The sequence below is a fragment of the Typopeltis vanoorti genome, chromosome 14 (assembly GCF_054136105.1).
Source record: "Typopeltis vanoorti isolate ZY-2024b chromosome 14, IOZ_Tvanoo_1.0, whole genome shotgun sequence".
Classification (NCBI taxonomy): domain Eukaryota; kingdom Metazoa; phylum Arthropoda; class Arachnida; order Uropygi; family Thelyphonidae; genus Typopeltis; species Typopeltis vanoorti.
This window is the reverse complement of record NC_143562.1, coordinates 49611461-49627919: the sequence shown is the minus strand read 5'-3', so window position 1 is coordinate 49627919 and position 16459 is coordinate 49611461. Positions and strand designations below refer to the sequence as shown.

Sequence of the window (16459 nt, the reverse complement as noted above, 5' to 3'; positions counted from 1 at the left end):
ATCTGGTCAAAATAGACAATAATTATAATACACAAGCAGATAATACAAAGTTCCCTACAAAATTAATTACAAAGAAAACTGTATTAAATCTCGAGATATTCTTAACTGATGACAATCAAAATTCACCTTAACGACACATTGAAGGTATTTCATTTCTGCGAGATCATTTACTGTTACGTGGCGATCTTGGTCATCTCCGAAGACGGAATCAATTTCTTCGTGGATCTTCTTTTGCACATCAGGATTCAACCCAATACAGTATAGAGTCCAGCTCAGGGAGAACGCTGTAGTGTCATGACACTGTATAAGATAAGAATAAATCAAAATTAAGATTTAGGGTGTGCATTACTAATACTAATTAAAATAAACTGCACATTTCAGAAATTATAGAGAGTAAGAAAAGTTAGTTAAAAGATTGAAGACACAATAATGGAACGTATGTGGACATTATGGCAAACGTCTGCAGCATTATGGTACACTATAAAATTTAATGAAGAGAAAAGGCGTAAATGGAAATACTATAAATGGTTAAAATGGTTTACCAATTAACTGAAGAGGATAAGATTTTTGGAAAATCGAAAGTAAAGTCGATCTTCTTATTTTCGTATTAGAAAGCAATATATCTAATATGATCAGAAGATCAGTAGTGAAAGAATAAGCGAAGAATTAAATATTAGAACTACTATCTAACAGGAACTAATGAACGTAATAGAGAAAGGGAGTAGTGGAAGGTCATGTGACAATGCTAATATAGCAAATCAAATGCTAAAGAAACTGCTGCTAAATTGTAAGTAATCTTTAACAACACACTAAAAACTGAAAGGATATCCAGACTACGGATAGAAGGGATAACAGCTTTACTTCTAAAGAAAGAAAATCTCACAAGATTGAAAATTGTAGCCGAAGTAGTCTATTCTTCGTAATTGCTGAACGATTCTGTATGATATTAATAAATAACATTAAAATAAAGTAGAAAGGAAAACGTATATTAAAGTGTGCGCAAATGATTTTAAAAACAACGCAGGAGTAATGCATCATATTTTTATCTTAAGAAATATTATTGAGCAAAGCATAGAATTGAGAAACTCATTATAAACTGGCGTCCAAATTCTAAGAACGAACTACATTTTACCTGATCACGAAAAATGTTGATAACTACAGCGAAATGTGGACATAAATTTTTTGCCAGCATATCAATAAATTATATTACACCCAAATCTGTTATAAATTTTGTAAATGTATATTGCAGTACGTTTTGGGAAAACGTACAAATTTCTTAATGAGGTAGTTAAGGAAATAATGTACAGAAAACTAAGCGAAGTGTCATTTCAGTATGAAATAGGTCTACCCCATTCTGCGATGCAGCTCTCACAACGTCGTACCATGCTTAGCACCGAGTGATTCAGGAGTTCTTGAGAAAAACTAGCCCACTCCTCCTTTAGAGCAAGGATAATCTTGTTTATTTTCTGGAGGGTAATTTCGAGTACTGCTGCGTCTCCCTGTAGCGTCAAAATGTGTTCTCTGGAGGTTGAGATCTGAAGAGCGTGCTGGCCACTCGATTCCATTAATATCCTCGGTCTCCAGAAGTATTTCCACTGCTAATGTACATCACGTACACCTGCAGTGGAGTTCGTGCAATGTACGATGTGAAGTGCTAATATCATCCATAAAAATGAATTCTTCGCTTACAGTAGTAGTACCATTGAACAATCAAACATGACGTTGACGAACTTTTTGCAATATTGTTCACCACTCAAAGTTCCTTTTTACAACACTAGTAGATCGGTGGGTCCATTAAGCATAAAGCATAAAGGTTACTACCCACATCATGTCCCAGCACCGCAGTATCTATCCCTTTCATGATCATTCTTGCGATGGTAAGCAGTACCACCACTTTCAGGCAGTTTAAATGTCGATTAGAATCGCAGTAAAGGATAAAACTCGCTTTCTGCTCGAAATTGTCAGTTATTCAAATTGGCACAAGCTGATTCGTCTGAAATTGCGGTTGTAATCTTCAGAAACAGTTTTTGCCCTTAGCTTTTGGACACCATTGTACCGATATTTTATATATGTTCCGTATATTTGAGCGAATTGGAATAGTAGCAGATTGCATAATTTTAAACGCTATGAAATTCCTGACAAATATTCAAGGATCATGATAAAAAAAAGTAATAAGGAAATAACACTTGTGGTGTTATGGCACAGTAAGCATTATCAGAATAGTTTACACTTTAAAATAGTGATTGATTGGATTATGAAGAAGAAATTAAGAAGAGGAAATAAACGGAATCCTATGTCATAGTTGGAATTTCTAGATTTTGCTGAAGACAAACTTTTGATATCATAAAATTCACTGATATACCATCAGAATGGAAAGAATTGTGTGAAACGTTCTCAAAATGTTAGTTGTAAAATAAATATGATTGAAACAAAAACTTCTTAAATTGAACAACAAATGCCACATAGATATTAAAATCGATCAATATGCAGTAGAAAAAGTCCAGAAAATTAAACGCTTTAGGACTAAATGTAACTTACAAATTTCTACACGAAAAACGTTTCTGGAAGAAATTTTCAAATTATTCTATATGTCTAGCATATTTTTACCGCTGTTGATTTAAATTCTGAACAAATATATTCACCGCAGCCATAAAGGCATCCACTTCTGATTTGTTGTTCCGTGAAAGATGGATCAGATAGGTGTTGATGCAGCAAAAGATCTAATAGTGCCAGTCTTTTACTTTTGTTGTTATATCCATTAAAGTTAGATTCGCTGACCTGTATCGAAACTGGGTTTTCAATGTATGACTGTTTTCTTCTATGGATAATCTAGAACAAAAAAAGAGTAGAGAAATTTAAGATATTTTCGAAATGTCGACAATAAACAACACTTCTGTTTATTTTTAGCATGTTTTCTTAATAAATGCAAAATTGTAATCTTCTAAATGAAAAATGACTAACGTGCATTTGTTTCTCTACATTCCATAAAAAGTATATATAAATTAATAGCAGGTGATTTATATTCTGGAGGAAGAAAGACAAGATGAATGTACAGAGCGCTCAGGTACGATAGCGTTAGCGGAAAAATCTGAGGAGAGTAAGCCATCTGTCTTGACACTTACTGAACCAACAGGAATGCTGAGCCAAAAGGATTCTCCCGATCTAAATGCAAAGGATAGACGATCGGGCGATAGCTTATTTAGTAGTCCGCTGTTCAGGAACACTGATTAAGTGCGTTACAAATGTAGAAGAAAAATACATGACTTTCTCTGAATCGTTCCATGGTTCAGTATTTCGATGATAAGCTGGTTCAAAATGAAAAAAAAAAAAAAAATACATATATATATATATATATATATATATATATAACGATTATAGGTCTACAGCTAGTAAAGAAGTTGTGTATCGATGACATTCTTCATGGACATTTAGAGAATTGATCTGAGAGCAGTTGTAATGAGGCTTGTTGGTTTAGTTTTATCGCTCGTAATTCGAAATGGATGGATGTAGACTTTTTTTTTCATACTGCATGATAGATGTCAGTCATGTTACTTCTGTTACTTTGTAGGATACATATTAATTCTGGTGCGCAACGTTTTAGCACAATGACTGTCATCATGACTGGATGCCTTTTTTTCCCTACGTTGTTTAAGTTTATTCTTGTATTTCACTTATATTTAAATTACACACTGGAGAGTACATATCCCATTCCTAAGAAGTGTGATAAATCTTTATTATCAGCCATCTCCCAATTTCTCTCATCTCAATGCTCTTTAAAATAATGGAGAGTACTATTAACACCTAATATATATGCTGTTTTGATGCACTCAACTCGAATCCGACCTACTGTAGGGTCTATCAATAATGATCAACAGTAGATTTTCTAACATGTGTTATTCACTCTGAATAAATACTGCGAATCTCGCGTAGTCGCACATGATATCTCCAAGGTCCTCGACCAGTTTGACACAAAGATTTATCAAGGAAAATAGCATCATTTGGTGTGTCCCATGACTTCTGCAAAAATGTGATGGGATTTGCAAGCTTTTACACCGGACGCACATTTCACTTAATGTTGAATGTTAAAAATGTAACTATTGTTGGAGCCAATTCAAGGTTCTCTTCTCTCACCTATAATACTCTTTCTACAGCATATATATATATATATATCAACGACCTGCTCCAGTAGACCACCAATTATATACGTAATACGCCATTTTCGCCGATGACCTTACAGTACATTCCTCCTTCACACTTGCAAACCTTGCACCACACAGACCATCACAATTCACCGAGGAACAAATTCTACAATATAAACTCATCGCCAAATCATTCTGTTAACGTGCTCGGATAACCTTGTAAATCTCAAAGCCAGTAAAACACAGTTCTGATTTATTTGTTACAGAAAAGAAGAACCATATTTCTCCCAGCCATATATTTTATATCACCTAAATCCTTCGGCAAAATGAGACTTCTATTTCCAAGTTTATCCTAACATCATGTATCCGTCTTTCTCTCTTTGCAGGAATATATTACACCGATTGCCTTCTAGTCATTCACAAATTACAATTCCTATTTTGCTCAAGCTACTGCTTTGCTTATGGCCAGCAATTGGACGTATACCCATCACAAAACGATCATTTAGCGAGTATTTGCCATACATATGGAGTTGTGATCTGAATAGCTCCCACAAATACTCGCCGAAACTCAGATGGGAACAATCAAACTGATTAATGACTTCTCCCTTAAAAATCAATCCAAATGATTTCGCACAAAAGTGTATTATTCGCTGCATGTATTTTCTACGATCATTTCCATGGGATATTCGCCAGGCGGCGTCGGTGAATAAGCTACTTCAAATTTGTGTTCTCCAAGTTACCGTTATTGCGAGTGTTTTTCCATCGAAATTAACCATCAAGTGGAAACCCAGCAGTGGTTATCGAACAGCGGAATACTTCAAAAACTGTACAAACTGTACGTACTCATAGTATATTAATCCAACTCTTCATCCAATTCTACACCAGCCACGTGTAAGCGCACATGATGCCTACCGTACGCAGCAAAGATTGCGGCATCAAAGCCAACGCGAACAAGCACCACGTGTCTCGCCAGCTCAGTGCCTTCGACCGCCACCGACTTAACTACTACGTGCCGCAGCTGCAAAACTGGTGCTACAGATTTAACCAGCCGTTCTTCTGTTCGCTGTGCCTCCCTTCGGTAAAACAACTCTACTGAATAGGTAAACGTGTCGAAAACCTCGAACAGCACATCAATGCTTTAAACGAAACTTTTACCTCCAAAATAAGGGCTGTCGAAACTAAGCTAAAACAAATTGAAAACCAGCACAACGTAAGCTCCACTCGGCAGCGAAAGTACTTCGCGATCTAATCTCCGCAATGGTAAACGACTTGATGGATACTAAACAAAAAAACTTAACGCCATCATTTTGAATTTCCCGACGGAAAATCATTACAGTAGTACACCAACAAACTCGCTGAAGAATGCGACATCGATCCTACGAATATCGTCAGGTGCTACCCTTTCGGGCCTATAAATAAAAGGAAGGACGGTACGAACTTCCCTTGCCTAGTAAAAGTGACTTGCGATACGTCGACAACCTCATCAAAAATAATAACAGCGATCAACAACAAGTTCAAAGAAACATACCCCATTCGTCCATACATGCACAACCGACCTATCATTTGCACAAAGGGAACAAAGACGCCAGCTTCGAAGACAACTCGAAGAAAAACATCAAAAGGGTGACAACAAATGGTCCATCGACTACAGACATACGACGTCTTACATACGAGACACAAAATCCTACACATCCATTTCGCCGATATCCGTGGCCTAAATTCCAACCGGAATAGTGTCCACTACCACCTACAGCCATACCAAATCCCACCTACTCTTCCTGGCAGCAACACAAATCTCACCTCCTGCAACACCACTTATCTCACCCTTCCAAACTACTCACTCTTCAACAGCTTTCGTCCCAAGGGTGGTGTCTACGCATACATACGCTCCGACCTACATTGCCAGAGAGCACCCAACCTAGAATCACCTAATTTTGACCTCCTTTGGTTGAAAATATTCCTTCCCCACTCATCGCTCCCCAACACAACCAACGACCCTGAGCTCTTTAATTTCCTTTCCCTAAAAATCGATTTTCTACAATCACACTTTCCCAACAGTGAAATCATCCTCCTAGGAGATTTTAACGTCCACAACACTAACTGATTTTTCTCCTTCAGCTGTACAGATCTTGCTGGCAGAGATTCCGAAAGTATTTCCATCACTAACGACCTTACACAACCTGTCTAGTTGCCAACCTACCAGATAATCCAAGACACTCCCCAAACACCCTAGATCTCTTCCTCACCAATAACCCCTCCAAATACACAGCGAACGTAGTGAGCCCCTGGGCAATTCTGACCACAACCTAGTGCTCATCTCCTCCCACATGCAACATCGTTTATACAAACACTGCCACAAAAGAGTAGTTTGACCCTATAGCAGTGCCAAGTGGGACAGGCTCCACTACCTTTATGCTGCATTCCCATGGTTGGACTATTGCTTCCGGCCTTCCAACCCAAACATATGCACTGGGCTTATTACCAAAGTAATCCTCACCGGCATGAATACATACATTCCACACAGCACCCTGAACTGCCATTCCCTGACGAAACCCTAGTTCTCCAAATGATGTGCCGAGGCTGTAGAGATGAAACACCAGACATACAACAACTGGCTGAAATCAAGAAGCCATCCTCCTTCAAAGCTTACACCGAAGCCCGTAATAATTGCAAAAAAAAACCACACTCCAAAACAGTGTTCAAAAGAGCAAAGAGCAGTAAACTAGCAGCCTGTCCAAACGGGAGCCGAGCCTTTTGGTCTCTCGCCAGAGCAATTGGCCGTAACTTCTGTCCAACTCTATTCCCACCCATATCACACCCCGATGGCTCTACTGCATCATCACCTACAGAAAGAGCAATCTGCTGGCCTCCTACTTTATTTCAAATATACATAACTGACAATGGTAAATATCCCCCGACCATTCCAGACACTCAATATACAATTCTCCCCATATCCTTTTGCCAGGATGAAATCAGACAAATACTGTCCAAATTAGACACAAAAAAGTCTCCTGGCCCCGATGGCATTCCCGCAATTGTTCTGAACGTTTGCGCTCTAGAACTGACCCCTATCCTATGTCACCTATATATATTCTCCTACTCCACTGGAATCTATCCCACAAACTGGAAATTGGCCTATATTCAGCCCATCCCCAAGAAGAGTGACAAGTCACTGCCATTAAATTACCGTCCTATCTCGCTTACCTTAGTCCTGTCGAAGGTAATGGAAAATTCATCAATTCCAAACTCCTACACTCTCTTGAAGACACTCACCAAATAAATGACTGCCAGTATGGATTCCACCTCTGCCGATCAACAGGAGATCTACTCGCATATGTCACTCATCTCTGGACGAAGGCTATGGAGAGGTTTGGCGAATCTCAAGTGGTTGCACTAGATATCTCCAAAGCCTTTGACCAGTTCTGGAACAAAAAAGCCTACAAGGCAAACTACCATCATTCGATCTGACCCAGAGCGTCTCTAGGTGAATCGGCAGTTTTCTGTCTGGAAGCATACTCTGCGTGATGGCGGACGGCTCCCTATCCTCTCACCACTCAATTAATGCTCGGGTCCCACATGGTTCTGTTCTCTCATCCAACCCTTTTCTTGCTATTTATCAATGACCTACTGCAATTGACCTCTAACCAAATACACAGTTTTGCAGACGACAGCACACTACACTCTTCGCTGGCATTTGATAAGCCTTATCATACACAACTCACCTCAACCTACAGAACATCAACCACCGCGACGCTCATCTCCGATCTTCAAGCCATCCTCAACGGGGTTCAGATAACCCCATAAATTTCAATACCAATAAAACCCAGTTCTGTACTATTTCCCATAAAAAGGACCATTTTTTCGCAGTATCCATTTTAATGATATCCAAATCTCCAGACAGTTTGAGATCTCACTCCTTGGAATCACCCTCCCCAACCAACCTCTCCTTGCATAAACATATCTCAAACATTGCATCCTCAGTCTCAAAAAAATTAGGATTTCTCTTTCGCTCAAGACGTTACTTCACCCCCAAACAGCTATTAACAATATACAAGTCACAAATATGCCCAACTATTCAATACTGCTCTCACATATGCGGTAGGGCCCCAAAAAGCTCTCGCAAAATGCTTGACTCAATACAGAGGAGAACAATTAGATTTATCACTGATCCATCCCTTACCAACTCCCCCCCCCTCTTTCACACAGACGTAAGGTCTGTGTAGTAGGTATATTCTAGAAATATATCCATGGGAAATGCTCATCGGAAATATCATCAATAATTCGTCCCCTCAGTACTAAACTCATTGGAACACGTGCAGCTGCTGCCCGACATCCCTTCACAGTTCACCTAATAAAACAAATTTCTTTTCCTCTTCCTTCATCCCTGCAACTGCTGCACTGTGGAACAGTCTCCTATCTGTTGTGTTTCCCAATGAATATAATTTAAAGTCATTCAAATCAAATGTAAACAAATTCCTCCTTTCCCAACCCCAATACCCATACACAGTACTAATGTACTATAGGTTGACCAACCACCTCCTGTGTATCGGCCCAACATAAAAAAAAAAAATTTTCTTTGCAACTGTGCCTCAAAACTTGCATCAAGTAATTCCCCCCCCCTTCTCTCTCTCTCTCTCTCTCTCTCTGTCAATTCATTGAGAAGTGTGCGGCTGCCACCCAAGATTTCTCCCCTATTCTGTTCGAAATTCACAGAACAGGTTTCCTTCTGTTTCATTCGTGAAACTACTGTACTCTGGAAGTCTTCCCCAGTACGTGTTTCCCTAGGAATAATATGCCAAGGCCTTCAAGTATAATGGTTACAACTTCCTTCTTTCTGAAACTCTTCCCTTACGATTGTACTATAGATTAAAAAAGTAACCTATTGAGAATGGACCTAATATATAATGAAAGAAAAAACATTTCGTTCATGCTCAAGGTTTGCAATTTTCTCAGCTCTCCGCTTAAACTTAAACTTTCAAAAGAAGAAACTTTGAAACATTGTTTTTCTACGTCAATAAAAAATTGGGATGATAGCTTCACTACTCGTATTTAATTTGCTATAATATGTAATGCTTTTTCGAAGTTGATTTTTTTTCTTGTCTTCAGTACAGTAAAGGTTGAATCATTTTCTTTTGAAAAATAAAAACATCATAGGTATTTTGACAAGCACAGCAGTGAACAAAAATAGTGAAAATAAGTAGCGTCGTGTATTGTTTACTACTTCATAAACCAGTAGAACCGTAGCTTACTCGGTAGAAATGATTATGTATCGTTAATAGAAATATCTTCATGCCGATTCCGGATTCAAGAGTATTCTTAGTATTCCAAATTGAATACTCAGAATACTGAATAATGAAGTGAATACAGAATTCAATAATGAAGTGATCTTGATTATTGAAAATAAAAGCGTGCTAGAAAATGTTTATTAAAAACCATCGAAGGCGTCAGTTTTCGTAGGTGAACCGCAGACTCAAATATACAAATATATTCAAGAAGACAAGAAGCAAACCTTGAAAACTCAGGGGAAAACGTTTAAGGAAACATTGATTCAGGCAAAAAGGAATGTAATAACGTTGCTTACAAGGATCGAAAATGACTCTGTATTCAAAACGTTAAGCTGGTATTAAGCGAAAAGTGAAATGCATCTGAAAACGGTTAACAAGAAAATCAACTTTCGATCTAAACGAATACAGAGAAAATTATAAGAAATAAAACCAAAACAATGCTTTCTTACATTTGTATAATTAAAGTAAGTAAACAAACGGCACTGTTATCAGTCTTCTTTATACTTACCAACCTCTTTCCAGAAGAGTTTGGTAATAATTCATAAGATAAATATGGCGAAAATGGAAAAATGTTTAGCAACTATTCAATGTAAGCTATCTAAGCTACTGTTCAGCAACAGTAGCTTAGAAACGGAAGAAAGTCTACTATAAAACGAATCAGAGATAACAAAAATGACACAAAATTAAAAACATTCTGTACGTCTGGATAATATTTTAAAAAATTGCTAATTGGTAGAATAGTCGTAGAAAATCAACAAGAAGAATGTGACCAGGAGTACATATCAAAACTCAAGCTAGAAGAAGCGCAACGCATCAGATGTAGAAAAATAGTACAACCGTAGCTTCCATGACTAGAAAAGCTGAACTATTGAGATATAAAAGTCGTTTCACAGTTGTGGTATTACAAAATTCAGAGGTCTTGGTCAGAGAGTCGAATTCCAGGTGGCTTGATTGAGAAGCTTAAGACATTGTAAGGAAACCGGAGAATAATAGTGTGTGTGTTCAGGAAGAGTAGAAGCTGTTAGTGAGGAAACACTGAAATTTAACAGCGATCTTCATTGAAGTTTTGCAATCTATAAAAGACATATTGAAACGTGTCAGGAGAAAGCAATCAAAATACTACGATCACGTCGTGTAAAAGACCTTATAAAAACATGTATTTGAGCTGTAAGTCAGAAGAGAACTTAAATAGATACTCACAAGTAGAGATTAATGTCAACTCTAAAGCAGAGAAGCAAATACAATCATGTAATATTCTGATGAGTTTGAGAAACCGTAGATTTGGGTTGGCGGGGATAATTATACAAAAGCATAAAACATTTTGAAAACTAACACCTTTAAATTCACCTCAATTAAATATCGATCTGAGCATCAGTTACGATAATTTAACACTTTCTTCGACTTTACAAAAACTTCTAAACAACTGCAATAAGCATGCATTTTGATCTCCTGTTGCATTAATACTACGACAAGATAAATAAATAAATAAATAAAATACAAAAAAAAAATTCGTTAGTGGATTGTGTATAAGAGAGTGAGCGAGAGACCCTCGTGGCCGTTCACTGCACTGTCGAGCATAAGTATATCTTAGAAAAACCATTAATCTACGTGGTTTTATATTCTTAAATAAACCCATTACAACTTTTCAGGATTCCTTAAAAAGTTCAATAACTACTCTTATAAATTTGGTAAGAAAATCAGCAATAAAAATTCAAAGGCGCTCTGAAAATAGGCAGAAACAATGAAAACAGCAATTGATCATTAATGACGTACCCATACAACAAGTGATTTGAAGATTTGAAGATTTGAACCCATACAATAAGTGATTTGAAGATTTGAAGATTTGAACCCATACAATAAGTGAAAGATTTGAAATACGTTGCTCACCATGATGCCGTATATCTGATTATATAGTTGCACGAAATTATTTGAAACAGGTTCTATAGAATTATCCAATAAATGATTTTATTTCCATTTGTATGTTACTTTGCAAAGAAATACGATTTGAGAACATAAGAAATCAACAAACAACTTACTGTTGATAGGCATGGATGTACTTTTGATTATTGCCACTGAGTGCATCAATCTCGACTCCCATGGCTGTCTCTGTATTAACAAAAATTCAGTAAATAAGTTTAGAATAAAATAATTAATCGCTGAAATTATTTTATTGTAAATATTTGTCAGTTAATGTATCCGATATGTTTAAATATAATCCAATACGCAACTTATGCATTTCCAGAAGAATTATCTCTCTATATACATAACCACACACCCACCCACGAACAAGCAACATTCATATGCCAATAATGAGTAGTTTACTGACATTCCGGAGGCAACAGAAAGCCAAATGAAAACAAACATTTTTGAATAGACAGAGCTGTTGGATTTTGTTTGAATATTTATTTGAACGGAATATTTACAATTTTGAAATACTTTGAAATATTATTTTTATGGCTATATAGCCTACTTTGGCTTAGACTTTGAAATATTGTTGTAAGGACTCCGGTTCGAGTACAGTCGTGTACAGTCGAAACATTGCTTATGGCTCCTAAACCTGGGAGTAGTTTGGTATATTAAAATTTTCACAGTTTCTTTGATCAATCAATATTTTGTGACAATTTCTCAGCAATTATGACTGTATAGTGCAGGTATAAGCGGAGAAAAACAACCCAAAGTGAGATCGTTTTTAAGATAGCCATGTCATATGAAAATTCTGCTTTAGTTGAATATCAGATATACTGCATTAATTCCACCTTTTCCTTTTTTGTAAATCGACTCATTTTATTATGGGAAAAACTAAATCGCGAAGGCGACGTATTAGTTTCACAAAGCCATGCTGCACCAAACATTTCTGCCTTTCGCAAACTTCTAGAAACGTTCAACCACCACTCGCCGAATATGAACAGCTATAATATTTGCTACCTTTGGCTTTGATACCTTCTTATATTATCAAGTGCATTACCATTCTTTCTACTTTCTTAAGGGCCCTGCCAAAGCCGAGACCAAAACATTCTGGTCCAAGTCGCAGTCCATTCTATTGTACATCCCCATAAAATATGAATAGATATCCCATATAATCCCATTGTTTTATTCACATTAATATTTTATTGCCGTGAGCACCTCTAATTCAGCTATCTCTGTTCTCAAATCAGTGACTGTCCCATCAGTCACTTTATCGCTTTAGCTTAAATGAAACATTTGCAACGTGATCACTCAGTAATTGTTTTTCTGATTCTGCTATTATCATACGAGTAATAACGGCATCAATTAAAACCCTTCTGTAAATATTAAGACCTCTTATTTGCTACCACAGAATTCCTTATTATTTTATGTGATCTTCTAGGCTAATATCTACTCTAATCTGCTTCATAGCATTTGTTTCATGGCGAAATTTCTGATCATTTTCCATTTCTTATTTCCTTTAGAATAGTTTCTGCTTCTGCTTGATGATGCTATTCATATATTTATTTCTAGCTTGGTTCATCCTCATTTCCTTACGTTTTCAGTAGAATTCTGTTTACCTTTTACCTCAAATAACTCTTGATCCTTTCCTTTGCTACGAAAGCGCCTTTTTCTTGCAGATTCTTATGCCATTCAAACAGTCTGCTAAGAATGTCACAGAAACCGGTTCTGGGAATTCGAATATCACTTTCCTTAATGAAAAGGTTTACATGCTTTTTCACTTCTCAACACTCACAAATCCTCGGTTATCATCGTCATCAATCACAAATGCAGCAATACAAATCTCTGAATTCCCTCTATCTCTTGATGTTTTATGTATTTATCTGCAGGATGCTGCATAAATACATATCCCACTGACACAAGTCCATTTTTCTTCCTAATCTGGATGGATCCCATAATCCAATTTCTTGTGACAATTAATGTCTCATTGAACTAATATGAAGATGTAAACCATCTATAACTTTTATTGCAACCAAATCCTCTTTTTTGCGAATCACATACCCTAAAGACTATTACGCATACTACATGAACGTTAATATAGATTATATTGGTTAAGAGTCAGAAAATTAAGTAACTCTGATCTTTATAAAAAGATAAAGAAACATTTTTTATCTCAAGCACCTTTCCACAATGAGAGTGATAACCTCTGGCGCCATTAAAGTTGCATCTAAACATGGCAGAATTGTTAACACATCCGTTCTCTTATCAAAAGAGATTTACAAAACCACGACGTTCTCGTTCAGGATTCTAAATCAGAGACTGTTAGAGAGTGAACACGCTAATAATCGCCAGACCAGGTTGGGAAACCATACTTCTTCAATCAACCACGATCCTGCTACGAACCTGATGATATACCTCTACTGTTATTGGTAATAGTGCTGTGATTATCAACATGATAATATATTCCTGAACTTTCTGATCACTTAACTTGTTATTTTTTCCAAAATAACTTGTGTTTCTGTTCATTGATTTCACATCACTGTCAGTATATATGTATATTGGGTCGTACTAAACATATCTAAAACTCCTTATGCTTGTCCCTAATTCTAGCTTAAGCATTGTTGAGATTTTAAGTTCTCCTTGTTTTTAGAGTTACCCATATGTCAATTAAATCGTTGAGGTATTCAGATCTGTGATTTGTCCAACTACTTCATTCATTAGTGTTTGATAATTCTCGCTTTCAATGGTTCATCTCAAGGATGCACTTGAGCATGCTCAGCTACTGCTCTCCATACATCCTAAATTTTCTGAATCCGCTGTGTATCAAACTTACACAGCCACCAACAAGTAATTTTGAATCCATTTAAAACTGCACACCTCTGTGAACGATCAGGATACCAAATTGATTCACTTTTTTTATTATGCCCGTTATATTAAATCAATACTCTGACAATGAGACACTAAAGAAGGAGAAGGTTAGAGATTGTTTCCTGTGTAAAATATTGAATATTTCTTACTCTGTATATTTGTAAAAAAATTCGACATACTCAAAGTTATTTATTTTTATGTTTAAATCTCAGTTCTTGAGAAATGAAGTACTTCGATATTAGTTTAAGAATATAAATTGCTTTGTAACTTTGATAAGTACAACAGACATAAAAAATTCTTCATCTTCTTCTACAAATATTCTTGTCTAACTGATTCACATCTCTGCTTTCGATCAAAGCATGTAAAGAAAGCGATTTACTTACCGCTGATTACACTCTGGCTGAATGCGGTCATAACAGGAATCACATCAATCCATGCTGATTGGACGGAGATGTTTAAATTTTTGACAAGAATTTGCGACTGCTTGCTAAAGGTGTGCATAAATTCATGAAGCATATTAAAATGGAATGTGGGGGTCAAAATCTTCCTTCTAATTTTCTACTTTTCTCCAGAACTGGAAAGGAATGAGAAGAGACATGGGTTAGGTGGAAGACTTCTAATATATATAAAGATAACTATTATTTAATTCAAAGAAAAATAGGAGTGCTTATTGCTATTTATAAATAGATATTTTATTCCAGAATAAAAGAATCTAAGTAATATTATGATAAACAGTATGGTAATATTATTAAACAGATATCTGATCTCATCTTCCTTTTACCCTCTTGTACCTTGCGGTGTCGAGGGTTTGTTAATCATCGGACCTCAAACCGCTCACAGGATAAGGTGGTCAGCCCTACTCCCCGGCGTATCCTATGTCCTGTAGTGTTGAGTTATCAAAACCGGTTTGCCTAATTTTAAAACTGATATAATTTTAAAACTCTACTTTTTAATACTCTACCACTACTTTTTACGCTCCGTGCGGTTAGCCTAGTATTAAAAAGTAGAGTTTTAAAATTATATTTTATTTTAAAAGTCAGTTTTATAGATAGGCGAAGGTATTTAAAGCTATCAGATACTCACCATGTAGAAGACTCAATGCGCGTACTACATACGTTGTCGTTTAACTATCTAACAACAACTCCGTTCTCAGATTTACACAATTTCTTGTAGCCCAACAAACAGGAAAGTATGATTATTCAGATGGTTGAACTGATTATCAATAGAACTCATTATCGTCAAATTTCTGATGCCTTCAACCATTCGCTACAGAGAATACTATTAAAGTACAATATTTCCAAGTTTTTCTTTAGTGTATTTGATTTTACGTTTGCCTTATAAGGTATTACCAACCGGAGTAAATCCATGTATATATTTTTATCCTCTGGGTATTTATCCAATCATTCTGATATTCATTCCCTTCATGTTATTCTAATTACATCATTTAACAATGACAATCTGGATTTTGTGGTATCAAAATGTTATTTCTTGTTACTTCAAATTTTCGACAGTTGACATTTCCTATTTGGACTGAACTATTATATTACTCAAATTGAATATTCACAGTTTTTCTTAGGAGTTCACAAAGTATACATTACAGTAATTAGAATAAAATATATCCACACTTGCGTGCCTCTTGTTAAGTAATCATTAACTTTATTGATCTTTCCAAAGGCCAGGGTCCTATGCGTAATTTTTCGTACACATCATATATATTAGTTTACTTATCATATTTAGTTTACTTTTCATTGTTATATATAGATTTTACGAGAGCTATACTCCAATGATCTGGAATTCGACCATCTGACCTCACCTCGTAAGTTATACAGCACACCTATAAAATGTTTCTACTTTTAACGGTATGTCCCAGCAGAATTCAGATATATTACAGTAATTAGAATAAAATATATCCACAGTTGCATACCTCTTGTTAAGTATACATTAACTTCTTTGATCTTTCCAAATGTCATGGTTCTATGATATTTTTTCTACTTAAAATCTTGATATATTCCCGATTGCATTTCACTTGAGTATTACGCATAAGACGTGCACGTTCCTACACTTCATTTAACAATATTTGAAAGTATTTTGCCATAAATCAGTATATCAACCTTCAGTTTTTGTCTCATTTTTCATTTCTGATTCTTTTTACCTTACTCTTCCGTCCATTTCGACCGTCTAGAAAGTATGATAATGATTTTTCTCATCAGAAGGCGAATTAGACGATCTCAGATGTATACAGCAGGGAATTTTCTCCAGGAA

At 36.2% G+C, this 16459-nt stretch overlaps 1 protein-coding gene across 1 annotated transcript in view; it reads right to left on the bottom strand.

Annotated features, from left to right (window-relative positions):
- The window catches only part of LOC150099446 (cytochrome P450 4c3-like), a 92432-nt gene that overhangs the window by 38360 nt on the left and 37613 nt on the right, over positions 1-16459 (bottom strand). Inside the window, exon 3 of the mRNA XM_090404358.1 lies at positions 127-300. Within this exon, the coding sequence (XP_090260484.1) occupies positions 127-300 (174 nt within the window). The remainder of the gene's footprint in view (positions 1-126; positions 301-16459) is intronic.